The sequence below is a fragment of the Rattus norvegicus genome, chromosome 20 (assembly GCF_036323735.1).
Source record: "Rattus norvegicus strain BN/NHsdMcwi chromosome 20, GRCr8, whole genome shotgun sequence".
In the NCBI taxonomy this organism is placed as follows: domain Eukaryota; kingdom Metazoa; phylum Chordata; class Mammalia; order Rodentia; family Muridae; genus Rattus; species Rattus norvegicus.
This window is the reverse complement of record NC_086038.1, coordinates 26,620,648-26,648,512: the sequence shown is the minus strand read 5'-3', so window position 1 is coordinate 26,648,512 and position 27,865 is coordinate 26,620,648. Positions and strand designations below refer to the sequence as shown.

The 27,865-nt window shown below is 42.0% G+C and overlaps 2 protein-coding genes across 3 annotated transcripts in view; one reads left to right on the top strand and one right to left on the bottom strand.

Moving 5' to 3' along the window:
• The first annotated feature begins 8,046 nt into the window (after window positions 1–8,046).
• Calhm6 (calcium homeostasis modulator family member 6) lies at window positions 8,047–9,792 on the top strand. Of its 2 annotated transcripts, none has more exons than XM_008772880.3 (2): window positions 8,047–8,473; window positions 9,298–9,792. In XM_008772880.3, exons 1-2 carry the CDS (start codon window positions 8,168–8,170, stop codon window positions 9,718–9,720), a joined length of 729 nt encoding a protein of 242 aa, XP_008771102.1. In that variant the 5' UTR covers window positions 8,047–8,167; the 3' UTR covers window positions 9,721–9,792. The 2 variants fall into 2 exon arrangements, with proteins under 2 accessions (XP_008771102.1, NP_001020147.1); NM_001024976.1 differs by having other exon boundaries at window positions 8,122–8,692.
• An 11,072-nt stretch (window positions 9,793–20,864) lies between these two features.
• Window positions 20,865–27,865, bottom strand: part of Trappc3l (trafficking protein particle complex subunit 3L) — a 91,571-nt gene continuing 84,570 nt past the window's right edge. Inside the window, exon 6 of the mRNA XM_002728958.6 lies at window positions 20,865–26,649. Coding sequence (XP_002729004.1) covers window positions 26,530–26,649 — 120 coding nt within the window. The 3' untranslated portion in view covers window positions 20,865–26,529. The remainder of the gene's footprint in view (window positions 26,650–27,865) is intronic.

Here is a 27,865-nt window from a genome sequence, read left to right as displayed (position 1 = left end):
TTGCAAGTATGTTACATATATCAATTCAGTTAGTCTCCGCGACCCAATGGCAAGGCAGATGCTGTTTCATTTTATACATGAGAGAACAGAGAGAGCTACAGGAAGATTCACTTGCTTGCCAAGTTGGCGTAGTTAGTAGTGCAGTTAGAAGAAATTAATCAGGTAAGGATTGAGCTTTGGTGGGTAACAGTATTAATGGTAAGAGGAGGCAGAGAGCCTGGGATCAACAGTCCAGGAGCTGGGAAGAAAGACAGAAGAGAGTCATTGTTGCCAACTTTGGATTAGTTTAATAAGGGAAGTGCTGCAGGTATGTGGCACTGCAGAAGTAGACTCCCCACGCTATCTGACTTAGAGTTTAGCTGTGAATAAAACCTCTTCCGTCTAGGTTCACTGCTCCCCGAAAAGGAAGTAAAACCTTTAAAATGGTTCTAAAAACAAAGTACAAAAAATTAGTTATTGCTCTTTGGTCATTTCTAACAGCTCGAGTAAAAATGAATATTCCTCTCTAGATAATTGTATTACACGTAATATAGACTGTTGTCTTTATGCAGGTGAGGGCAGGCACAAGATAAGGCAAGGACTGTGATTGGGCAGTGAGAGAGTAAGGCGGGCACAGAACTATGAAGGGAGGAGAAAGAGGAGAGAGAGGAGAGAGGAAAACCAAGATGAAGGAGGAGAAGTACAACCCAGATCTGTGTGGCCTTCAAGGGCAACCGGTTGTTATGAATATTTCATAAGGGGTGGATTTCTAATAGGTTAATTCATCTTATCTAGATGGGCGGTTTTTATTATCAAGTGGTCGCGAGTTTATTGTGCAAATGTTTTGTAGAATGAGAATTTAAGATATAAATCTGATTGCTAAATCACAAGCTTATTGAATTTTGATTTTTAACGGGTTACTGGGAATTGTGACTGTAACCACAGGGGGCGGATGCTGGGACTGTGATCAGAGCCTGCAGCAAGAGAGTTGCAAGAGGGTGGCTCTTGTCAGGCTCAGAGAGTAGCCAGTGGCAGTGTGAGATGGAGATTGGGAAATTGAGAAGCTTTGTTGATTGAGACAAAAATGGTTTTGATGCCATTTGGCCCACCAGAGCTGGTGCTAGTGTGGGATGGGTGGTAGAAAAACATGGGCCCCAACAGGGAAGACACCTGGGCTGAGTAAACAGAGCAGAAGCCTGCAGGCTCACAGGAGGAAGTCCTGGGAGACTCCTGGTTCTGCCCATGTCTCAAGCTTCAGCAACCCACACTGGTGACTGATAAAGATGAGTGGGAGAGTGTATCCAGGTAGTTATTCACCTGCACCTGGAACCTTCCCCAGGGCTCTGTCTTCTGAATGCTGCCCTGTTCTTCTGTGGATGGGCTGTGTACTGTTTGTAACAAGGTTGACATTTCAAGATGTCTTCAGCTCTGACATAAGTGGTATGCCCAAACAGGCCTGACCTCACGAAGAGGTCTGAGTTGTGAGCTGAAAAAAACAAAACAAAACAATAACAACAACAACAACAACAACAACAACAACAACAACAAAACAGGCATGGTTCTGACTGCAAAAACAGAAGAGAAACTCTAAGTCTGTCTTTTGTCTTTTGTCCACTAATTATTCCCACAGACATTTACTAACTATCTACAATATTCTAGCTGCTATTATAATTGATGTTGACTTAACAAATTAAGTCAAGCCCGATCTTTGTCCTTATGGAGTTATAATCTAGTTGTAGAGATAAACAGAAAATAGCAAACATCAAATTAACTACTACAAACCTAGCTACAGGTCTATCACCTGTAATAAGGAAACCAAGATGGAGATGGGAAAAAAAATGACACAAATGTGAGAGACTTAGAAAAGGCCATGGAAGGTGCTGCTGAAACACTGTTCTTACACATGCCATGGAGTCACAAGTGTGGACCATATCTCTCCTTTCTCCTGTAGTTAGCTGAAACCTGTGATTGTTTCTGTCCAGCTGTTGCTGCCTGAGCAGAGCACTTCCCTAATAGAAATATTATAATATTCAGCATGCTTTTGGCAGCCAATGACGGGCAGCATAGACATTGATCAGAGAGGTTAGAGAGTTTACAATCATGTTATGGGGTGATTAGTAAAACTAACTTTCATTATGAAATGGAGCAAAACATTATGTAACTAAGAAAAAGGTGACTCTGGGTGGTGGAGGGAAATAGAGCATTCCTGGTGTGTATTTGTTGCTATGGACTAGGATTTGACAAGGTAACAAAAGCTCACAGAGAATTGGCTACTTTGTAAACAAGAAAGGAACAGAGCTATTTCAGAAATTGGAGCTTTGCAAAATTACAAATTTTTATAGACTTTATAGACCCCAAACAGAAAGACGGACATTAATAAATCACTGAAAGACAAATCCCATTAAAGTAACTGAGGATACGGTGAAATGTAAAATGTGCCTCTAGACCTGTTGGAAATGTTGCTCAATAAACAAGGCACCAGGATTGACAGTAGTGAAGTATTCTACTAGAACAACAGTCAGGGCAAAGATAAAATTAGGTGTGGTTTTTCCAAGTGAGAATCCTAGATCGTGTAGGCTCAAGTTTTACCTGTAATGGCAGTGGTGGTGAATGGGGGTGATATGGGTCCAAAATCAAATCTAATGAATCTGCGAAACAACTTTCCAAAACCAAAGGCAAACCTTAGCAAGCATCCTTGGCTAGAATCAGGATACTTATTAAATTTTAGGAGGGATTTAAAATTACAAAGTCACAAACTCAAGTTGGCATATGTTCTTTTAGCATTACAAAATAAAATACAGACCAAGAAAATCGCTTAGCAGCTCTAAGTGCCTATGCCTTATTATGTAAGACCCTCAAGAAACTGGAAGACACAGAATCAAGGAATGTTTGTACTCTCAAGAATCATCTCAGAATGCTCAGGGCAGTCCATATTTATACAGGCTTCCTTTTTCTCCTTTTAGGATGGAGTACTTCCTGTGGATGTCATGACTGTCTTTACTGTATACTTTTTGCAGTGAACAGATCTACAATTACCAGTTTATAGTGAAAGATCTCTGTAGGGAGACCCTCCCTCAAGTATTGAGAAGTCTCGGACCCCAGACACACGAGAGACCGATCTTGAATGTAATATGCAAAAGGTGAGGTTTATTACAGAGATCTCTGGATCAACACGTATCTCACGCAGGAGACAGTGGTGTCAACCCAGAGTGGCTGGGAGAAGGGCATTTTAAAGGAAGAGGCTGTGAGCCCCAGGAGATGGGGGATGTCAAAGGGAAATGTCAAAGACACCACAAGTTTCAGGATTGTCCGATTGTTTTATGGCTCCAGGAGATAAGGGGGCGCCAAAAGGTTTTATAGCCCCCTGGTTCCTGGAACAGAGCTACTAAATGGGAGAAGGGTCGGGTCCTCAGGTCCTCATTGTTAACTCTCATCCTGTTAAGGTAAATGTTTGTCAGAGTTGATGAAGCATCTGCATCTGCATCTGCCAGAATGCTCTCTGCAGGACGCAATGGATGGAGGGCAAAATGGGAATTAAACAAACATCATAGGGGCAGAACAGAATCCATTACTCATTTACTCACGATAAGCAAATTGTCAATGAGTCTGTACCAGTTCTCCTGTATTTTTAACAATCTATCTTCCTGAGTCAGACCCTGTTGCTGAGTTTTGAGCTAATTTATTTCTAACTAATTTAAAACCCCCTCTCTCAATAGGTCTGTCAACCAAATGGAGTCCCGAGAGAGTTTTAAACTAGCTCAAAACTCAGCAACAGGATCTGACTCAGGAAGACAGATGGTTAAAAATGCAGGAGGACTGGTACAGACTCACTGATTCTCCGCATGTCACCAGACATGAGTAAATGAGTAACGGGTTCTGTTCTGCCCCTGTGATGTTTGTTCAAGCCCCCATTGTGCCCTACAGATAATGTTCCAGCCATTGTGTCCTGCAGATAGTATTCCAAGAAACCGGGCCAAAGCCTAACCAGATGTGTTTCAGATGCAGATGCCTCGTCAACTCTGACAAAAATTACCCTAAAGGACAGGAATCAAAATCTGTTCTCAGAAGAATGAGGTCTTGACCTTTCCCCTGATTTAAACCTTAGAGTCTTAAGAACAATCCTGTGACTTTGAGAGTTTCTCCTTGTGACATTTTTGGTATTTCCTTTTGACATCCCCTCATCTCCTGGGGCTTGTGACTTCTTCCTTTAAAAAGCCCTCTCCCAGCCACTCAGGGTTGATATCTCTGTCTCCTGCGTGGGATATGTATTGGCCCGGAGATCTCTGTAATAAACCTCGCCTTTGCGTATTGCATCAAGATGGTCTCTCATGTGTCTGGGGTCTGAGACCTCACGAGATTTGAGTAAGGGTCTCCCTTCGGGGATCTTTCAGCCCCATGAAAATGTGACATGATATTGGAGTGACCACACACACATGAAGATTCTGAGCTGTGAGCACCACACTGTGATCAGTTCGAATCTTGTTGTCTAGGGGAGGAAATGGGTGAAACAGAAACTGGGACATGTAACAAGCATCCGAGATAATTTTTCTTCCTCAGGATTGCCTGTCCTTGTGCTCCTGTGGTACGTTGGACCACAGGCTATGCTGGGAGACCATCCAGAACTCTTTCTATGATGGTGATCATGGAGGTAATTGTCACAGATAATTGTCAAGATGGCTGGGTTGAGAGGTGCCTTAGTATGGGGTAATTTTGGGCACATCTGTGAGACTGTTTCTGGTGAAGATAGGCAAGTAAGTAAGTGAACTGAATGGGAAAATATTCCCCAAGCATAGCAGCCCCATCCAATAGGATGAAATGAAAAAGTGCAAGAAGAGGAAACTTAGCAAGTTTGCACCCTCAGCACCCTTTGGGTGGTGCATTATTGCTGCTGCTACAGCCTGTATATGGTAACAGTTCCAAGCCTACTTTCAGGTTTGAAACCCCACCAATCCCTGAGCACAAAACATCACCAATCCTTGGGCACGCAAACCCCTCAATACTTGAGCACGAAACTCCACCAATTCCTAAGCACAAAACTCCATGAATTCCTGAACTCAAAATTCCTGGGTTTGGCTTGAAATCTCACCAATGGGAATCTCCACCCTGAAAAACTCCTCCCACAAGAAACCCTAAATAAAACCTGCCTCCCCTTCAGTTCTCTGCTGTTCCTTTCCTGAGCATAGATGACCACAGTCCTGGGTTTTCCCCTCCCGATCTCTTGGGTGAGGTTTGTTGTGAGGTGTGATTTTGTGGTATTGCTTGGCTTCTGCCTGCTGGGATGGATACCTTTCCTTCAGAGCTATAGCACTCGCACTGGGGAAACATTTTCCCCCAGAGCTGCAACACTCACAGACTGTGGACACGCCAGATCCTACACTCTTCACTTTTGGACAGTCTTGCACCAACGTCTCTTTGTAGGTAGTGGGAGCTTCTAGGCCTTTGGCCTCAGGCTAGGCTACATTATTGGTCTTTTAGACTTCTCTGACTGAGTAGCTCCTGGTTTTTCCACCTCTCCACTCTGCAGATGGGCACTGTGGCACCAATCAGTCTCTGATTCTGTAAACCAACCTATTAAGCACACATATACACACACATAATTGAATTGGTTGGGATGGGTATATCGTCTAACTTCAGAAGCCCTTTCTAATTACATAGAGTTGCTTGGTTAGAACTAGGGTGGCAAAAACTTATGACTAAATAGACCTTACTTAAGAGACTAGAAAACTGTACTTTTGTTAGGTTTTAGTTATGGAAAACTTGAATAAAGTCACCTGCCCAAAAGTTTCAAACACAGTGAGGTTCTTTCTTGATGGAACATGAAAATCATGGATGAGGAAGAAAACAGGAGAGGGATCTAGCAATGAAAAGAAAATTAGCCAAGACACATGGGAAGGAAAATGTTTTGGAAGATACAAGACAATGAAAATCCTGATCTGGGGTTGTCTTCTAACCATACATGGAAAGAGCGGCTTTCACCATTGAGCTTTTGTGCTAGGCAATAGGTAGTCACTGGTGTGTGTAGCTAGGAAGGCAAGTTGGACTAAGAAAGGGATAAATGTTTCTTGACCCATCTCAAATATTTTCTCTTTAGTATAAGCTATTTATATTTATCACATGAAACAAAGCCAGCCTAATGGATGAGAAGATAATTTACTGTGAACTATCTGCCACTCCAGCAGTGTCTGCTGTCCAGGCTATACTGGAGGAAATGATGCTTAGCCGGGGTGGGTGCAATACAGGATCTCAGTCAGCAGTGAGTATGTAAGAAACAGCCTTTTAGGAAAACAGTTTCAGGGAGACAGCTTGTTTAATTCGGGGTAACAAAGGCTATTTAAATCTTTGGGGAGTGGGGTAGAGGCTTTCCTGGGTGAGTGTACATTATTGTCTAGGGTCAGGGTGCTAGAAATGCCTTATTTGCATGAAGAGGATTTCTAGGTGCTTGCTGGACATGGCCTTATAAGGAAAGAGGACATTTAACCTGGTCACCAGGCTATGTGGCCACTTCAAGGGTGGCAGAGGTGTAGGGTGGAAGGCTGGGGTGGGGGTGGGGATGGGGCACAGTCCTTCTCCTGCTGGTCTCAAATGAGATTTTTGAGGTTAGACATGCCTTGACCTCTTTTGATCTGGGCTGGTTCCTCCAGTTGCATGGCTTCCCAGCTCCACAAACTATCCATTGAAGCTCTGTGTAGATGTCCTCCTTGTGTTGGACTAAGGACCATATGAATTATTTCGAGTAGTACATGGTCATCAAGTGCCTGTGCATGTTCCTTGGACTAACACTGTGAACACAGGTAGATCCATAAATAACACACAATGAAGTTAACTGTTGTATATTCTCAGGGATAAGGAGGGTAAGTTGTAACCTGTCAAAGTGATCACTCTTTCTGTCATGTACACACACCAAATGCAGTTTTTTTCATCAGCTGCTCAATTTACAGAATGCCTGAGTTCACCTAGGGCTCTTTCTGGCGTTCTTCATTTCATTTGGGAGCTGTGAAATAGTAGAGTTCAGTGTCACAGCCTTGCTTAGAGTTTGTCTCAGAAGAACTTCCAGGAGAAGGATGAAAACAGGAGGCACGGTAGATGTAGCTTCAGCCTAAAAACTGGTTTCACTGGCATTCTGGTTTGGTTTCTGCTGCCGTTGTTTGTTTTGTTTTGGGACTGGGTTGGTCTCACTGTATGGTTTTGGCTGCCCTGGAATTACAGATATAGACCAGACTAGCTTTGAACTCACAGAAATCCACCTGCCTCTGCTTCCCCTCACAGAGATCCACCTGTCTCTGCTTCCCCAGTGCTAAACTAGGATTAAAGGCATGTGCCACCTTGGCATCACTCTCAGTTTTACTGTGGTTTAGCTTATGAAAGAATAACGAAGTGTTTCTGTTTCCTGTAAATGTTGTGGTTTTTGCAATTGGGGGTTGGCTTAGGAATTAGGGCTGCTGCAATAGGGGTAATTCGGAAGGTTTTTGAGCTTGGTCAACTGTCTACTTGTATGAGGTCACTTTGGGTTGGAGGAAAGCAAAGCAATAGATCAAGAGTTTTCTTGGAAGCATTCAAGAACTGAGGGAGTGAGCAATGTGACTGGGACCTCAGCCTTCTGCTCTGTCCTTTGCAGCTTAGATCCTAGAAGGTTGGCTAGGGGCTGAGAGGAAATGAAAAAAAGGACAGGCATAAAGACACAATGAAGCTGGGATCAGGTAGGTCTCCCCTTAACTTGTATATTCGGTACAGCACGGAGAAGGGAGGTTAGAATGGGAAGCCATCTCGGTAAGCCAGAAGTCACAGCCTATAAATTCCAGAAGGCTACAATTGCTAGTTTTGCATTCACTGATCAACTGTTTATAAACACTCATACTCGAACTCTCAAGGACAGCTTTACTTTTGACCCTGACCTGGTTCCTGCGAATTTACGTGGACCAATTGGTCTCTCAGTCTGCACTTAGGACTTTTTCTGTTCCCTACAACCTTGGGGTGTGGCATGGGTCTTGGGAGGTCAAAGATCGTAGGGACTTTTTTTTTGCGGTGGTGTGATTAAAAAAAAAGAAAGCGAAACCTGAAAGGGCTAAGAAGCTTTCTTCCCTTTTTAAAAGTCGCTTCAAAGCAGGGGAGATAAGTTCCGTACACCATTCATTCAACCTTCCTGAGAACCAGAGCAGAGCCCGCAGGGTGCCTAGGGTGAGAAGAACTCATGGAGAAGTTCAAGGCGGTGCTGGACCTGCAGATCAAGCACCGCAGTGCCCTGGGCTATGGCCTGGTGACCCTGCTGACGGCTGGTGGGGAGAAGATCTTCTCCACAGTGGTGTTCCAGTGTCCCTGCACTGCCACCTTGAACCTGACCTACGGCCTGGTGTTCCTGCTGGTGCCTGCTTTAGCGCTTTTCCTCCTGGGCTATGCGCTGAGCGCGCGCACATGGCGTCTGCTCACCGGCTGCTGCTCCCGGAGTGCAAGCACGCGATCCAGTTCGGGGTTGCGCAGCACACTCGTATGCGCGCAGGTCAGCGCGGTCGCAGCGCTCGCTCCCCTCACCTGGGTGGCCGTGGCGCTACTTGGGGGCTCCTTCTATCAATGTGCTGTCAGCGGGAGCACACGCTTGGCGTCATATTTGTGCAAGGACCGCAACCACAGCTGCATTGCCAAGCTACCTCAGGTTCCCTGCAACAAGCAGGAGGCGGAGATGCAGGAGATCCTGAGTCAGCTCAAGGCCCAGTCTCAGGTCAAGCTCTGAGGGAGATAGGGAGGCTCAGAGGGGCAACGAAGAAGTCAGTGACTTTTCTCTAGACCAGGGACTGAGTATTTAAATAGGGCAAGGGAGAAGTACTTGTCCCTTCTGTAGGAGCCAGAAGTACCTTTTATATTATTCTTCTCTTCCACTGTGTAGCAAAGCCACAGGCCAGGTGCATTTGTACATCCTGGGAAAACGAGAAGGATTATTACATTAGAATCGTCTTAGTCCCAAATCCACCACCCACACCATCTATGGGTTTAGGAAGCCGGGAGGTGGGGTGGGGTCGGCTCTTTATAATGAGTGACCCTTTCTCTGGATCAGCAGAAACCCCATGTTTTCAGCTACAGGGGAGTGATACGTGAACTCCTTTCTGCATACTTGGGACTATTGTTGACTTTCTAAGACAGCATTAGGATTGTTGTACAGCATTAGGGTTGTTGATTGCTACTAACAGTTCTTATTCTAAAGGGCTTGAGAGAAGACTGGTTCACTATCTAAGCTTGTAAATGATTTAGTAAATACTCTGTCTCAGACTTTTACATGTCTCTAATGTCAGAAGTTACTAAGTTGCCATCCTGTTTTGTTTCCTGTAGGTGCTCGGTTGGGTTCTGATAGCTGCCGTCATCTTCTTACTTCTGGTTTTTAAGTGTGTGTCCCGATGCTTCTCTCCGGTTAGTTATCTGCAGTTAAAATTCTGGGAAATCTACTTGGAAAAGGAGAAGCAGATCCTTCAAAGTCAAGCTGCAGAACACGCGACCCAGTTGGCAAGAGAGAATATTAGAAGTTTCTTTGAGTGCTCAAAGCCGAAGGAATGCAACACCCCAAGCAGAAAAGACTGGCAGCAAATCTCAGCATTGTATACATTCAATTCCAAGAACCAGTTCTACAGCATGCTGCACAAGTACGTTAGCAGAAAAGAGGTGAGCAGCAGTCTCCACTCTGTGGAAGGAGATGTTGTGGTCCCTGTCCTTGGCTTTGTAGATGATGCTGCCATGGCCAACACTCACGGAGTGTGATCTTGCACAAGAACAGAAAAAGTTTTTGAATTGTTGCTTTTATATAAAAAAAATAAACATAGTTATCCTTTATGGCTGTTTCTCTCTCCCAACTTGTGAAACTTTTAGTTCTGGAACTATAACATACATTTAACCTTTTATTATGTTGTTTTTTCTATTAATTCATTTATTCACTTTACATCCCAATTGAAGCCCCCTTTCCTCTCAGTCCTCCCCATCATAAGCCCCTTCCCCGTCCTCCTATCCCCTTCTCCTCTGAGAAGGGCGAGCCCTCCCACCACCCCCACCCCCATACCAACCTACCCTGACATATGAAGTCACTTCAGGACTAGACACATCTTCTTCCATTGAGGGCAGACAAGACAGCCCAGCTAGGGGAACAGGATACACGGTCAGGGAACAGAATCAGGGACAGCCTCCACTTCAATTGTTGGAGGGCCGTCATCAATTCCAAGCTGTACCTTGGTGAGGGTTGGGGGGAAGCAGGCCCTAGATCCATCCCATATATGCTCTTTGGCTAGTGGTTCAGGCTCTGGGTCCTCTCCAATAGTTGGCTCTGTTGGTTTTCCTGTGGAGTCCCTATCCCCTTGGCTTCCTCAATCCTTCCCCCAACTCTTCCACAAGACTCCTGGAGCACTGTCTAATGTTTAGCTATGGGTCTCTGCATCTGTTTCCACTGGCTGCTGGGTAGGGTCTCGCAGACAACAGTTATGCTAGACTCCTGTGTGTAAGCATAACAATATTACTCATTGAAAGTGTCAAGGATTGGTGGTGTCGATGGGAAGGGTCTCAAGTCGGGCCGGCCATTGGCCATCCCTCAGTCTATTCCGTCTTTATTCATGGGTGCGTTGGTATTCATATCCCTCCACTGGGAGGCCTGTGTGGCTACAAAACGTGGCTACTTCAGGCTCTATCTCCCCCACTGCTAGGAGTCTCAGCTAGAGCCACAGATTTCCTGAGTCTCTCCCACCTCAGTCAGGTCTTTGGCACATCTGATGACTGACATATTTCCCCTTCTGATGAGATTCAGTCATCTTCCTTGTTATTTAACTTACTTTGGGCCTATGGTTGTAGCATGGGTATCCTGTATTTATGGCTAATGTCCACTTACAAATGAGTACATACCATACATGTCCATTTGGGTCTGGATTACCTCACTCAGGATGATATTTTTCTAGTTCCATCCACTTAGTTGCAAATTTCATGATGCCCTTGTTTTTAATTGCTGATCAGAATTCCATTATGTAAAAACAAACTCCATTTTCTTTACCTATTTTTCAGATGAGGGACACCTGGGTTGTTTTTCAGTTTCTGGCTATGAAAACTAACATGGCTATGAACACAGTGAAGGAAGTGTTCTTGTGGTATGGTGGGACATCTTTGGGTATATATCTAGGAGTGGTGGCATTGCTGGGTCTTGAGGTAGAATTATTCTCAGTTCTTTGAGAAACCACCAAATTGATTTTCCAAGTGGTTGTACAAGTTTGCACTCCCTTCAGCAGTGGAAGAGAGTTTCCTTTGTTCCACATTCTGGCCAGCGTGTTCTGTTGCTTGAGCTTGAGTGTTTTGACATTTGCTACTCTGATGGGTGTGATCTCCAAGTTGTTTTGATGTGGAGGGGCAGATTGTATAACACCGTAGTCTAGTTCCTTTTCCTTTGTCCTGGGACCCCCGCCCCTGCTCCAACTACCATGACCATGGGCTTAGGAGTTTCAAATGTACACCTAAAAAAAATTTCTCTCCCTAACCTTAACTTTATTTTCTGCCTTCAATATGTATATGTGTTTCAGCATCTTGCCAAATCCAGGTGTTTACTCAAAATCGGTATCTAGAACAGTTCCAGAGAAGCTACCCATAGATGCTCCTGTTACCCTCACAGAAGCTTCCACTGAGTCTGTACTTTCCTAGCAGCAGATGGCTCCACAGATCCTGGACAGCAATCAAACAGCCAACTCTCCAAGGACTTGACCAGCATCCCAATTTTGTTAGGTTTCTCTAAAACAAAACTGCACTACAATGTCAGTTAAGTAGTCATGGACAATTATGATACACCCCCTATTCATTTGTAATTAATAAAAGGCTGGGATGTTTGATTTCAGACCTAGGACGAGAGACCGAGGTGGATATTTCTAATTTCACAGCAACCTTGGCCTCCAGGTTCTCCCAGCATCCCTCAGTTTCTACCTGGCATATCCCCAACTCTGAACTTTCCAGCCCAGGGCTCCTTAGATAATCTAGACATTTTGTGCTCTCTCTCTCTCTCTCTCTCTCTCTCTCTCTCTCTCTCTCTCTCTCTCCTCTCTCCCGTTCACCCTTTCTCTCTATTTCTTTCCCCTCCCCTTTTCTCTAACCAAGACAACTCACCTGACCTCCTTTGGGATCAATGAACTTGCCCACTAGAGAGCAGCTTCCCAATAAATCTGCCTTTAATATAATCTAATCTGCCTTGAATTGGCTCATTGCACTGGTAGAGAAATAACATGTCACTTGGAATCATGCTAAGGTTTGGTTTTCTTGGCTCTGGGAGTGGCATTCTTAGAAGGTGTGTTGGAGTAGGTGTGTCACTGTGGGGATGGGCCTTGATGATCTAGCTGTCTGAAAGTCAGTCTGTTCCTGGCTTCCCTTGAATGAAGATGTGGAACTTTTAGTTCTTCCAGCACCATGCCTGCCTGGATGCTGCCATGCTTGTGCCATGATAATGGACTGAACTTCAGAACCTGTAAGGCAGCCCCAATTAAATGTTGTCCTTTCTAAGAGTTGCAGCAGTCATGGTGTCTTTTCACAGCAATGGAAACCCTAACATAATCTAGACATATATACATATAAAATAAACATAGATCTTTTAAAAAAGAGATAAGGGTTTGGCTGTGGTGGTGCATGCTTTTGTTCCATATACACCTACACACATATACACCATGCTTGCCCCCAGTTTATTAGCCAAAGTGGAGGTGATAGAGGCTAGTCACGTTGTCTCTGAAGTAGAGACAGAGAGGAGTAAACTTGAATTGGGTTATTGGTAAACAAAACAGGGAAACTGTGCTTTGGTGATAGGCATGGCGGGACTGTGGTTGGGCAGGATGTAAAACTCGGTGAAAGCTGTGTAGACAGTCCTTGAAACTTTAGAATCGTTCAAGAATGCCTGTCATTTCTGTCCATCCCCCAGATTTATGGCTGCCTTTGGTATTTTTTAAGAATGTCAGATTTAGCTTTCTTTCCTCCCCTGCCAAGTCCTGTTTCAGCTTGTTTGTTTGCTCTTTGTTCCATTGAATGGGAGCAGTCATCAAGGACAGACATCCTGCTGTAGACAGCCACACTTAACCAGAGGTCTGGCAGGAGAAACCACACTGTTAGCCCTTTTCCATTCCCTAAAAGATGTGTTTTTGGGGCTGGGGATTTAGCTCAGTGGTAGAGCGCTTACCTAGGAAGCACAAGGCCCTGGGTTCGGTCCCCAGCTCCGAAAAAAAAGAACCAAAAAAAAAAAAAAAAAAAAAAAGATGTGTTTTTGAAAACCATTTCTCGTTTTGTTTTTGCTTCCTTTGTTTTGTCTTCCCTGTTTTGTTTTGTGTGTACATCCCCTTGAGAACTGTTACATTTTCTCCACTGCTTTGGCTTGCACTCCACATTTTCTTCTAGAATTTAGAAAGTTTTGAAAAATATATTTAAGGAAAAAACATTACAATGGAAGAAAACTATGAGATAAAATACCCCATTCCTTTGTAACATGCACTTCTCAGAGGTGGCCTCCTACCAATGTCACACTGTCATCTTTTAAATGATGATCTCTGTGCCACTTTTTGTACAGTTTGGTTACACTGACATACTACAACTCAGCTCAGCCAGACGTTACTTCACCATCCTTTGGGTTAGCAGTATAGAGTCTTTTATGTTATACACACATTTGGAAACACACACATAACATGCATAAAGATAAGCACAAAATTATCAAATATCAACTTCTGCAAGTTAAGACTAGAGAATTATTTGATCTTTGGGTTTGGGGATAATATCTGTGTAATGAGGAAAGATTCAGAGCTCTGTGTGGTTATTGACATTCTGCAGCCAACGAAGCCATTTTGTATCTAACTTGGGTTCATTTTTGACAAAGCACACATTATTCACATTCAGGATGTGAAGGTAAAACTTGTAGCCGGGTCAGCCCTTAGTATGGCTTAGTGTGTCATCTTGGCTGTTTTCATTGCTAGCTCTCATAGTTTCCTTCTTAGCCTGGTATTTTTGTGAGCAGAGACTGGGGTATTCTCAGTAAGGTCCAACACTTTACATTTCATCCTGAAAAACAGTAGCTGAGGTAGCTAAGATGACTTTGAGCAAATATTATGTGGCCAAGACAAGGATTACTATTTCTCAGTGATGACATACTCATTGCCACTGAGCAAGACACAGCAATCCTCTGAGCCTGGCCTCAAATAAACTGCATTTCTGACTTGTGTGTTTGCTGGTTTAATTTAGGAACTTTCATTGTCATCGTAACTTTATGCTGTCTTGAAACTTTAATTTTAGGAGAGATTCAGGAGAGAGGTTATGTGTTTAAAACTTGCTGAAAGATATATATATATGGCTCACCATTGTGGTGAGCACTAGGCAAGAAAACACAGTTCAGAAATCCTAGATTATGCAATTGTCTCTTTGCACCCAAAGCCTTGGCTGCAAGTATTGGAGTTCCATGAACTGATTAACTGCAAGTCCCTAGGGAAACACTTGAAGATACAAGCATGTCCTTAATGTCTCTGATTGAACAACCTGTGGACAACCCTGTTCCACAACATCTACCAGGTGGGCTGTGGTAAATAATTCTCTGGATAACAAAAGACAGAGAAATCCTCTTTCAGCCTCTATAGCAGCAGCTCGTGCCAACAGTGGCAGTCTTCCTAAGTCATAGCTTCTGTTGGTTGCTTTAATGGAGAGATCCAAATTGTTAACCTCAACAAACTTAGAGGCTGAGCTGCTGCTGTTAGAGGAAGAGGCTGCTACTCACTTTCCAAAACAGGAAGCTGAATATGTGCTTGTGGGCAGAAGAAGGTGGGACTTGTAGGACATGGTTGTCACTAACAAAAAAATCTGCTGACCTTGTTCAGCATTTTATGGAAGTAGTAGATCTCAGAGCATTGTGCTGTAGAAGTGGGGTTTGGAAATTAATAGAATTTGAAGCATGTAAGTGCAGCTATTGGCTGATTAGCCAATGTTCAGAATTGTGAGGCTTTCTCTGGACTGAGGGCTTCAGACGTGTGAGTTTGTTGTTGACTGATTAGCAATCAGTGACAGCCACTTAAACAAAAGGGTTGGTAAGCAGCTGGGACAGGTTTCCGTTTATTCATAGTTTTGGTTTCTGCTATTAGATAAACATTGTCCAGCAGCAGTTTAGGGGAGGAAAGGAGTTATTTAGCTTACATTTCTACATCACAATCCATCAGAAAGGGAAGCCAGGGCAGAAGCTCCGGGCCAGATCTGACGTTCAGACCACGCAGAAATGCTGCTTACTGGCTTGCTTCCTCTTACTTGCTTAGCTTTGTTTTATTGCCTAGGGAATGCCAGTGCCCATAATGGGCAGGGCCCACCTATATCAATTAAAGGAACCAGAGTAATTCCTAAAGTGAGGCTTTCTACTCAGGTGATTTTAATTTATGGCAAGATATCTTTGAATTTGACCATCACATGTGGCTTTTTGATTCGAGCTTGAGTATAACAGCACTGTTTTTCCTTTGAGACAGGGTTTTTCTGTGTAGCCACAGCTACCCTGGAACTCCCCCTGTAGACCAGGCTGGCATAGAACTCAAACTCAGAGATCTGCCTGCCTCTGCTTCCCAACGGTTGGTATTAAAGGCTTGTAACTACCATGAGTGCCTAATACACTTTCTAGGGTGCACTTTCTTCCTCCAATAGAAATTAGAAACCCTTATTTTGCCCAAGTGGAGAGACTGTCTCTGCACATGCTCAGGGCTGATGCAATCCTTTGTTTTTGTAAACAGAGCCAGAGCCCTTTGTAATGAAGTATTTTAAAATCCACTCCTGCCACCCATCCTCCCTCCTTCTCTGCCTTTGCTTTTCTTTCCAGGTTCTCAAAAATGACCTGTGGTTTAATCATGTGATCTTGCTCTTTTTCCACACCCATTATCACCAGAATGTGAGGTTTGGCCATACTTCTCTACTCCATTGATTCTGTTTCATCTCATCACTTTGATGCCAAGTTTGGAATTAGATGTTTATCTGTGAGCTGGAGAGATGGCTCAGAGGTTAAAGGCTAGGCCAAAAATAAATATTTACCTACTATGATATTTAAAATTGTAATGTCATAGGACTTAGAATCACTATGGAAACAAATCTCAGGATACATGAGAGAGTTTCTACAGCTGGCTTAACTAAGGCTTAATTAACTTAATGGTGGGTGAGTTGAGACTGAGTAGAAAAAGGAGAACGCCAGCATTCACTGTCTCTGCCTCCTGATTATACATGGATGCAATTAGCTTCTTGGCTTTTAATGCCTACGTTTCCAGGATCCGGGACTGTACATTTGAGCTGACATCCAAACCAATGTTTTTCTTCCTTAACTTGCTTCTGTCAGGCGTTTTATCATAGCAACACACAATATCTATAGGACTCTTGCTGAATAGTGGAAGCTGGCAGAAGAGATGGGATTTCTGGTCCATGAATGAGGTTGTTATCAACTATGGGGAGCAAACAACACAGGCATCATGTTTGCAATGGGTTAAGTCCCTTGGCGATAACATACAGGGCTAAGAGGACCTGCACACACAGTAGCTTATGTTACTGCAGAGAACATTAAGCTCGAGTGATGCTTAAAATCGAGTGATTTTTACAGGAAGGGGCTGGTATCTCATCTGAGAGGGAGCCATTATGGGAAATGGAAGGCTAACATTTAGGGACCAGGAGTGCCTGAAATGCGTGGCAACTTCTGGAGAGTCCTGAAGCACTTTAAAAAAACTGGTTGCCTTTAGAGATTAATAGCCACTATGGCATCCATCTGGCTAAGGTTCCAGCAAACCTAACAAAAGATCTGGAGTCCATGACTCCTAACAGATGGAATTTAGAAGCCCTTTGAAACTCTTTGTCAACTGCCAACTTAATGTTAATAAAGTCTCTCTTTACCCATACCCGACTCCTCTTCCCCTCTCCCTTCCTTCCCTTACTCTCCCCTCCCCCTCCTTTTCCCCTCCCCTCTCTTGTCCCCTTTCTTCCTCTCCTTCTACCTATACTTTCCTTCTTTGTGCTAGAATTTCTTCTCAGGAGAGAGATGTAAACCACAGCTACTCCTTTTCCTAAGGTCACAATGGCCAACTGAGGCACAATCTCATCAAAAACCACTCCAGGGAAGCAATGAATTGTTTTTTGTTTTTTGTTTTTTGTTTTTTGTTTTTTGTTTTTTTTACAGAGCATAAACGAGGGGATACTTACAGGGGTGGGGGTGCTCCTTCCCACACCAGCTACACCTGGAAAGCCTTACCCAGCAGGAAAGGGGACTTCCCTATAAGTGTCATAGATTAATTTATTACTCTTCCCTAGCATACGTGCATGTGTATGTGTGTGCGTGCATGTGTGTGTATTCTAGGTCCCCACCCCAGGCCACAGCAGAGCTGCCAGTTGGTAGGGAGCACAAAGGACTCAGACACTTGAGGAGGTTAGAAAGGTATGGAGCAGGAAGGAAGTCTCATCTCACAGTCCAGGCTTCTTCAAAAACACTCAGAAAAGGGGCAGGGCATGAAATCAAACCCAGATGTGTTTCCTCTTAAGAATCAAAACAACCCTAAGTTTTTGCTGGGTTTCCAGTTCTGCTCAGGACTTTTGACAGGGCAACTGTTGTTCAATTCATGTGTAAGCTCTGAGGGCAGACTCTAATGAGGTCACGGTTCCTTTTAACTTTTCAGTCTGCCTGCCACTGATCACATCAGCAGGATTCTACAACCTTTCCAGGCTCGCTGGCACATGCATCCCAGCTAGTGGCTGCATACTTCTCCTTGCAGAAGTTGGTGAGGCTGTTTAAACAGTTTTATTTCTTAAATTCTGGGGTCTCAGTATTCCTGTTCCAATTTGAGATCTGACATTGACATTCTCTCTCTCCCTCCCTTTGTCCCTGCTCTCTTGAGGCCAGGCCACAAATGTGGTTTCCATGATCCCCTGCAACTGTGCCTTAATAAATGATCACCCTTCCTGTGCAAAATAAAATAAATAAAATAAAAAATAAAATAATAAAATAAAATAAATGTTCTCTGTTAATGACAGGCCATTGAAAGAGGAGCTTCCAATTAAAATTGTGGTCTGCAAGGATATATTCAGTTACAAGAAAATAAAAGTAAAAGGAACTTTTCTGGTTGCATGAGATAAGCAGAGACCAGGAGAGAAGAAAAGGAAGCATGGCCTGGAGATGCTGCAACATACATAGTTGGGGCCTATTGTCCCCGCAGACCTTTAGAGTCTGAAAGCCAAGCCCAAGTCATGAGATGAGCTGCGCGATTTCACCACAGAGTCTGCAAATCTGCTCAAGAATGAACAACATCCGGCCTCAGCTCAAAAGGTATCTCCCTCAGAAATTATTGCCTGCCACCTCTCCACCCAGTAAACAGCCACTTCCTCACTTCCTAGCAGAGAGTGGGAGGCTCAGTGGTTAGGTGTTTAGAAAAGATTTCTTACTGAGTAGCAGCAGGAATAGTTGAAAGTAGGGACAGGACAGTGAATAAATGAAAATTAAGTTGAAATATACCCACTGAGATGGATTCTAATTTTCCCCCTCACCATACTTCTAGAATGCTGGCCTTAGGCTAATAGTCTCCTCCTGCCTAGGCAGTTTGTCAGAAGAGTCACTTCTAACTTGACTGCTAAGCAAAACATTTTAATAAAAATGACCCAGTATGAAGTTCATATTTACCTATGAAATGTTGAAATAAATAATGTACAGTGCCCCCCAAACTTCTTATTTTATTTAGTCTAAGTAGATTGCTGGACTATTTAGGTTGTTCTGCAGCAAAAGGTGTTTGCTGCCAAATCTGGCAACCTGAGTTTGATTTCTGGGTCTTCATGTGGTGAAAAGACAAACTAAGTACTGAGGGCTGTCTTCTGACCTCCATACGTGTATGGTGAAACTGCACGTGTGCACAGGCATACAAATGCATGCACATACAGGCACCCACAATAAATTAATGTGATTTTAAAATTTAAAATAGTAAGTGGATAGCCAAGAATTTCAGAGAATTGAGAAAAGACAGATACAAAAACAAACAGGAAAAGGGGTACTGGAAGAAACGCGGACTACCTATTTAAAAATAACAACAAAAACCAACCAAACAAAAATCCTTTTTAAAGCCAGGTAGGTGGTGGTGGCATACACGTTTAGCCTAGAGAGCATGCTGCCCTGAATGCCTCAGGTAAGATGAAGAAGAAATGGTAAAGGATATGATGAGCTCTTCGAACCCTGCTCTGATGGAGGAGGCAGAGCCAGCAGCTTCCCCTGTGTATGTGATCGAGGTGGGGATTATTTGTGAGAAAAATTTTCTCTCTCCTATGTGGTAGTTGAAAAATAGTGCTTCTCACAGAAACACCAATAGAAGACAAATATTGGTATGATTTTTTTTCCAGAAATATCATAAAGAGCAGGAGAGTTGGCTTGATACAGTTAGACAGGAGCTACCGGAACCCTATAGGGAATCATAGTGGGGGTGGCAGTCATGGAGGTTGGGGTGGGGAGAGAAGATGGAGGCACGTGATTTATATGGCCCTTAAACTACCTTTATAAATTTGCTTTAAAGAGAAAATAAAATAAAATAAAAAGAGAGAAGCATGGTAGTTGTAAAATACCCACTGAAACATATAAACGAATCTGGGAAGATACGAGTGCTTCCATCAGTACTGGACATCTTCCACAATGCCCAATACTCTGTAAGAGGCTTTCAGACATGGCCAGTGTCTAACAGACAGTGGCATCAGCTTACGATTTCCCATGTACTTCTGGGTGAAAAATGTGGGGTACTGTTCCAGTAATTCTGTAACCAGTTTGAGCCATTTGTGGTGGTGGTTTCCTTTATGGATTTAAGCTGGAAAAACCTTTTCTGTTGAGTAGATTTCTCCTTGCTGTTTTCTTTCTTTTCATAATGCCACTCAAAACCTTGAAGCAGAAGATAGTGTTGGCAGAGTATTCACTGCGTGGCCACGGTGTAGATATCAGAAAAGGCTAGTGATGCAAGGAATAAAGAACAAACGTAGGTAAAAGTCAGAGAGAAAGAGACGATTCATTCTTAGGGGCAGCATCGCAGGGCATGGATTAGGGCAAGACATATATTGACTAGGAAGGAGAAGGGCAGAGGTGAGGGAAGGCCTGGGAGTATTAGCACAGACTGTGTTCCTGGGTTCCTGAAAGCTTGGCTGCTTACTGGCTGTCCAGGAGGAGGAGCATTTTGCATGATGTGAAATGGCACAGAGGTGGAAACAGCTGTCTGTATTCAGGATTCAACGTCTCTCAGCCTTGCAGTACCACTGGGAACAGAACTAGAGAGAAAGGCAAGGGGCAGGGAGCTTCCTTTTTCACAGGAGGGAATAACATGACCCTGTGGACTCTGAAGGAGCAGCAGGGAAGCTGCTGATGCCATCTGATAAGCCAGATATAGGGGGTTATTTTTGTGAACTCGGTGACTATTACACAAACACAGAACAAAATAGAACACTGTAATTAACCCACCACAAACATAGACATAACACGGGTAGAATTTCTAGGCATTATTTAGTATTTTTCGACAAGGATTTTTAAAGGGGAGATTTGAGAATAAACAAGAGCAAAGCAATAATAATGACGATAACAATAAATCCAACCTCCAAATATAATGAAGTCCCATTTCAACATGTTAGCTTCAACAAGCATCCGTACATCATTTTTCTCATCTGCGGTGACACTGTTTCCTTTGCTACTAGATGCTCTCTAAGCATGTCTTCAGTATCATTCCACTTACGAGTGTATACATATATGCACTTACATAGAATCTATTCAAAGGAAAAGACACCGAGGAACCCCATTGCAGAACCCTAGAGAGCAGTTCTCTAACATCCTAAAACATAGCATTTCACTTCTACACATGCCATAAAGGTGTCACCATGGTGAGTCTATAACATCTGTATAAAAGCCAGAATACTCCTTAAATGCCTTCTTGTTTATTTAACCAACCTTTTATTGAGGATACATAGCACATTATTTTTAAGTTTTTACATTGTGGTAAAATGTCTATAACATAAGATTTATATTCTTCACCATCTTCAAGAATACATTTCAATAGAACTACATTCAATCACAGTGCTGTCAGCATTCCCTTGGTGCATCTCCTTCTGACGTCCTCAGGGTTCATCCATGTGCTAGCATGTGTCAGAACACCCTTCCTTTCATGTTGAGCAAAAGCTCCATGTAGATAAGTCCACATGTGTATTAAAAGATACACCTTTAACACTCATTTGTCATCATGTCATCATGCCATCATCAGTCATCATGGACTCTTGGACTAACTACATTTTGACTATTACAAGCAATGCCGCTATAAACATGGGTGCACAGAGATCATTTCAAGACTGCTTTCAACTGTTTTTATATTTAACCAGAAATTAAAAAGATGGATAATAAGGCAATTCTACTGTTGCTGTGTATTACAGCAGATGCACCATTTACATTCTTACCAAAGGCTAGTAAGAGCCCATATCTTTACATTCTCACCAAAACTGCTTCCTGGTTGTTTCTTTTGTGTGAATGTATGTGGTGTCTGCGTGTGTGAGGAAATGTATATGCTTCGATTCCATGCATGCAAGTGTGGAGGCCAAGGTTTGTACCCAGAATCTCCCTCCGTCAGTCTCTGCTTTATGGGTGTCGCTCTACCTGCTCTAAGAGCAAAATCTTCTGTTTATAATGTATATTTTTATCTGCTTTACTTAGTTACTTAACATAAAAATCATCACATCATGCTGTGAATTAGACATTATTCATTATTTTAATAGTAGTATCATAACCCATTTTGTACCTTTGTAATGTATTGATAAACATTTGACTGCTTTTGTTTTTAATTAGTATAAATGAATAGTCATGTGCATATATCTACATTAATGTTTCTGCTCTTCTTTACCATTTATTCACTCTCCTGTGAATGAATGTGAAGAAAAGTACAAATGTCTTAGTTTTCCAAAATTATTTAATACATTTCTGTGGGACACATCTTAACAAAGCACAAACTGAGTGTAGCGGTGCACCCGTTTAATTGTAGCACTTAGGAGATGGAGGCAGGCCCATTGGTCTTTGAGTTTGAGGCCAGCCTAGCCTACAGACTGAGTTCCACAATAGGATAGCCAGAGTTATGTAGTGAGACCTTGTCTTTTAGAAGCAAACAAGTAAACAAACAAAACCAGCAGACTATTAGTCTACCCGCATACCATAATTAACAAGATACAGCCATTTTTCAGAAAGACTGGGAATAGAGAGCCATTTGCCTAGCGACAGTGACCAACATAAGTAGTGACTATATGCAGGAAGGACTTTCATGCATCACAATAACCTTATCAATTAAAAAAGCAAGATGCTTTATATAATCCCCAATATCATTTTTCAGTCTAAATATTTATCTTTACAGCTTTTTCCATATAAAGTTTCCATCACAGAACTGGGAAGAAGTTTCCAATTATGCGGTCCCTACACCTGTCTCCAAGCCAAATTTGGGACAAATATTTTTGCCTTTCAAAGTTAGGTACAAGAAAAATCAAGACTTTGGTCAACCATGATACATACATTTTACTTTAGACTATAAAGGACAAATCTTTGGTAGGAAATAGCTGTGTCAGGCATGCATAGACATAGTCTGGGTTTGGTGAATTTAATTCTTAGTAAAGAATTGCCCCTGGGCTTTGTCCCTCATCCATTCATTTTGATTCAAAATGAATGATTCCTGAGGGGCTCTACACAATGGGTATTTAGAGAAACTTAAAAGGCAATTTTTACCCGTTGGTTGGGTAGAAAGAAGGTTGTTTTGAGCTGGAATTCTTTCTGACTGAAATGCAAAATGGCCTAGGCAGCTATAGATAGTCACAGCTTAGTTATAGCTATAGTTTGGGAGGTGTCTCCTGACAGTTTAGGGTCTTCTTTTAATTTTGTTTTATCTATCTATCTATCTATCTATCTATCTATCTATCTATCTATCTATCTATCTATCCATCCATCCATCTAGTCCTAGGTGAAACTCAGATCCTCCTGCCTCTGCCTCTCAGTTTTTAAGCATCTTGTAGAAGTAACAATTGTCACTGTGTTGGCTGACTATGTAGCATAGTAGTAGAACTCTTGCCTAGCAAGTACAAGGTCCTGCACTCCACCCTTAGCATGGCCACATAAACCAGTAATAAAATTCTCTTTAAGCTATTTTTACTTCTTGGCTCCAGATTTTTGTATAGATTTCTCTGGGGGTGGGGTTATTTTCCTTTTTTTTTTCCTTTTTGTTTTTCATTTTTCTCTTCCCTTCCCTTTCCTTTGTTTCTTTGTTTGCTTTGTTTGTTTGTTTGTTTCATATTTACAACTTTGGGACAATATTATTATCTGTTTGGAAAGGAATCATCCTCTGAAAAGGCTAATGTGTTGTTGGTTCAGCTCCCATCTAGTGATGCTATTGGGAGGTGATTGCTTATGAAGATGCTATAATCTAGCATTAGTTGATATAGTCACATATAAAGACCTCTCATTACCCATTTCAACATTTTTTTCTGGTCAAATTATTTTGAGTCTTCTGTGGTAGAAAACACTTCTTTCATTTTTTTTGTTCATTTATTTATTTCTTTTTTACTTCTTTCATTTTTTTTCCAGGGAAAAGTCTTCTTTTCTTTTCTTTTTCTTCTTCTTCTTATTTTTTTATTTTTTATTTTTTGGCAAACACTTCTGATGACTGCTTTTGGTAACTTTATTTCATGTTCCCAGGACACATTCTCCTTCTATTCATCTGACTGGAACCTTAGCTATTTGAGGGCCATTCTTTCCTCCCTTCCTCTTGAATAGTGGTGAATTTAATGAGGAAAGACAGGGCTGAGTTTTAGAGAAAGCGAGAAACCATCCCATGACATCTATTTCTTAACTATTTTAGGGAAGGTTTTAGAACTTTTTACTTGGCTTGGACTCTCTCTCCTTTGATGTGGATTCCACATGCAGAGCAGCCCAGCTGTCTGGTACGTGCTACCCATGTTAGAACACTTTTTATATTCAAATATTTTAAAAGTAAAATTTTGTTTCTCACTGTTGTAGTTGTGGCTCTGTTTTCAATAATAATGTGACACATATTGGCTCCATGAAAACTGAGTTTCTCCTCAGATCACACATGGGTGTAATGAGTGTGTGGCATCCCTCTACTGTTACTGGATTGCTCCGTAGATACTCCTGGTTGACTCTTCTTCACATGGCTCAGAGTCACGCCCACTTTGTGCTCTCCCAGATGTCCCTGCCTCTGGCTATGTTCTTCCACATTTCTTTTTTTTTTCTTTTTTTCTTTTTTTTCGGAGCTGGGGACCGAACCCAGGGCCTTGCACTCGCTAGGCAAGCGCTCTACCGCTGAGCTAAATCCCCAACCCCCTTCCACATTTCTATAACAAACTCTCTCCTCCATTTTACTACAAATAGGAATATCCTTACCTTTTTATTTCTTTTTTTCCTCCAATAAGAATCTGTTTCAATAAACGTTTATGGACCAGGCTGAAGAGTTTTTGTGAAATGGAAATACAATAAAACCCTGTTGCTCTACCAAATAACTTCCCATTGCCCTTCCCCCAAACGATGGAACTTCCTACAGGGATGAAATGGGACACTGGTGCCGCCATCTTTAATTGCTTCTCTGGGTCACCTCAGTGGTAGTGAGGACAACTTGGCATGGATTAATCTGTTGTTTGCTGGCTTTCCAGATCAGTGGAAAGGAACTCACTGAATCTTCAACTTTGAATTTGTACAGCCCGTGGCAGTAACTGCAAGACCATTACTAAATACTTACTGTGTAACTATTGTGGCATTTGTTTCAGTGTAGCTTAATGGCTTCCAATTTTAAACACTGAAACCATTAAACAACACTAATTAAAATGTATTATTTTGCAAGGACTCTATTTTTCCTTTAAATTCTATTGATCATTGAACTGATCTGGGTTAAATACAGTTGGTTTCAAAGACTCAGAAAGGAATGTAAAACTTATTATCTGAGATAACAAAATCCTGGCACTTGGAAAGTGGAAACAGTAGGATCAGGACTTGAGTGCCAGACTGGGTAACACGTCATATCATTAAAGAAGAAAGAAAAGAAAGAAGAAGGGATGAAGAAGGAATATTTGGAACAATATTTGTGGCTTTCAAGAGTCTCACCATCTTCAGAATGAAACACAGTAAATACAAGAAAGCCGTTCTGTGAGTATATGGGTCACCTTCGATATCACAAATTCAATACCAAGATACTGCTCTCAATACAGGATGATGAGGTAAAAGTCAAGGAATGATACTTATTTTGGTAGCTCCACCGGTTCTATATGCAGTGTCTCTGGGAATATCAGGCAAAACTGCCTTCAATGTGGTGGGTTTGATGGCTACATTGGCAAGACAGAAAAGAAGGCAGAGTCTAATAGGGGCACCCTACAGGACCCAGAACATATTCAAGAGAACTAAGGCATGCTGGTGCAAATGCAAGACCCTTGGATTTGATCTCCAAGGGTTCCACCAGCCAAATATCATGAGTACTAATGATATTTTGTTGATACTAGCCATCTCCAAATTAAAGAAATTAAAGTTTAAAGTTAAATGAATTAAAATCAGATATAAATTTTAATGCTTCAGAATTGGCATCCAGATAGATAAATTGGGCTCTCTGTTATACCTAGAGAGTAGTTGAAGTTATAAGCCACAGCAGAACTTTCATGGATCTGCCAGTGATATAGTGACACAGAGGCTTTTTATTCTTTTACAGTTTAGGTTTTTAGCTAAGGCTACTTTAAATGTAATCTGACTAACTAGCCTACCACATGCCACATTGCAGGAAGCTCTCTGTTCCTCTCTGTTCTGGTTCTTCACCTGAGTTAATTGGCTGGATCTCTGTGTCTCATACCTTCTCCCAGCATTCCCCTCTCTGAAGTTCCGCTCCCCCACCTCCTGCCCAGCTATTGGCTGCCAGATATTTATTATAGCCAATCAGCAGTAAGACAACCTCTGATACATTCTAGATTGCTTTAGGCAAATGAGGAAGAACAAATATTTACAAATTAGGAAACTTGGAAATGAGCCATAAAAGCGGCAATACCAGAATCCTGCCAGCATTTAGCTCTCTGCCAGGACAGAATTAACAATTGAATTTACAGAGATGCACCTTCAAGCAATATGCCCCAATAATAAGCAAAGACAATAAGTAAAAAATAAAATCACATTCATAATAAAGTCTATGAGAGATGTTGCAAATATATCTGTTATATACTATGTCTAAAGCCTGTCTCTCTCTAATGCTGTATCATTTCATTCATTTTTTTTTTCTATTGAAAAGAGCCAAGGCCCTAACAGCTTGTATAGGTGATGCTTCTTCTTCTTTTCCTATTGTCACAGGTAACTGAATGGATAGACTGGCTGAGGAGGGATTGAATATGTGGGTGGAATTCATGCTTACTGTTTTATAAGAAGTTACTTGTATCTGAAATTGCTAAAATTGTGTGACACACAGCAAGATTTATAAGCCTGCCGAAGCTACTACAGAACTTCTGTGGGTGTGTGTTTAGCTAATACTCACTGGACAGCCAACCAGTGGGTGGCTCTCTGCATGCTAGTCTTCATTTTTTCCGTCTATATTTTTTATCATCCACCTTTTTCAGAAATGTTATTCCAATTTCTGTCACATTGTCACCTTTTAGTCTGTCTTGCAAGAATGTAACATCAGCCGCTAAATGAACCTAAGGAAAGGAAAAAGAAAAAAAATCAGGCTTGTGCTATTTATAAAAACATTTTTTACACTTTATTTTTCCCATCTTTCTTTTTTGATAAGAACATTTGTGTTGTGAATAAAGAACCTTAGATTGTGCTCTCCATCCAGAGAGGGTGTGTCTGGCCAAATGTCATCAAAGTGGTATGGGCACTGAAAGAAAATGGAGGGGGCGTGCAGGAGTGGTTCAGACTTGTTCACCCTTCTCAGGGTGACCCACAGATAGACTTCACTCTGTGTAGCTGGTCAAGTGAAACTTTAGAGAAGTGGGTCCTTATAGGATTCCTCTCAAGTTGATTTGCCATAAAGCATTCTGACATTAGCTAGACAATATAATCACTTATTATAACAACAGTTAGCCCTATGGCTTTGAGAGTTTTGAAAAAATACTGACTAAATACATTATAAATATAAAATTAGATATTGAGTTATAGACATGAATATTTGATGGCTAGGCCTTCTTTTCAACTTGAAAGCATTTCCCATTTCCCAGACAATGAAGTAAGCCCAAGGGCTTCTCTATTCATTAAAACGTGTTCATGTAAGATCAGCATGATATTGCTGACCTATTTCCAATAGCGTATCTGATCAGAGTTATTTTTAGTCTTTGGGATGATGAAGATAAATGAGCGAGAGTAGACGCTAGAAGAAAGTAATAAGTGAAAAATTCCTGGGTCTAGCAGGCAATTAATTAATATTTATTGAACCTTACCTGATACACTCAACCTAGATAAAGAACTACTAGGTAATGACCCTGGATTTTCTAATCTACAGGCCTCCAAGTGTCAGATTATCTGGTTCACAAAGAGTATAAAGTCTTGTCACCCACTATTCAATAAAAGAGAGTGGATTCTACATTGAAGTAGAGGGCCTATAATTAATTCTGATATGGTTTTTATGTCTTAGAAAATATAACAGAAAGTCCATTGAAAAAACAAAAAGACTGTGCTGAAGTTCACTGGACATGTGATATCATATGACTTCGGACAATTGCGGTCAGCTTGAATGGTCACTTCATGGGAAGGCTGGAGACTTCTATTTTCTGTTTTAGATGGATGGTTACCCCTTTTAGTGTAACCTCCTAGAATTATTCTTTTCCCTTTCTTACTGTCTACTGATGCAGATCAAATCTAACACAGTCTAGGGTACATTATTGAGGATCTGCAAGGACAACACATGAGACTTAT

Excerpts from the sequence above, each read along its gene's own strand:
- Calhm6 (NM_001024976.1), top strand. The coding sequence starts at position 8,168 with ATGGAGAAGTTCAAGGCGGTGCTGGACCTGCAGATCAAGCACCGCAGT. Across the intron at positions 8,693-9,297 it reads AGCTCAAGGCCCAGTCTCAG|GTGCTCGGTTGGGTTCTGAT; the intron begins GTCAAGCTCTGA and ends TGTTTCCTGTAG.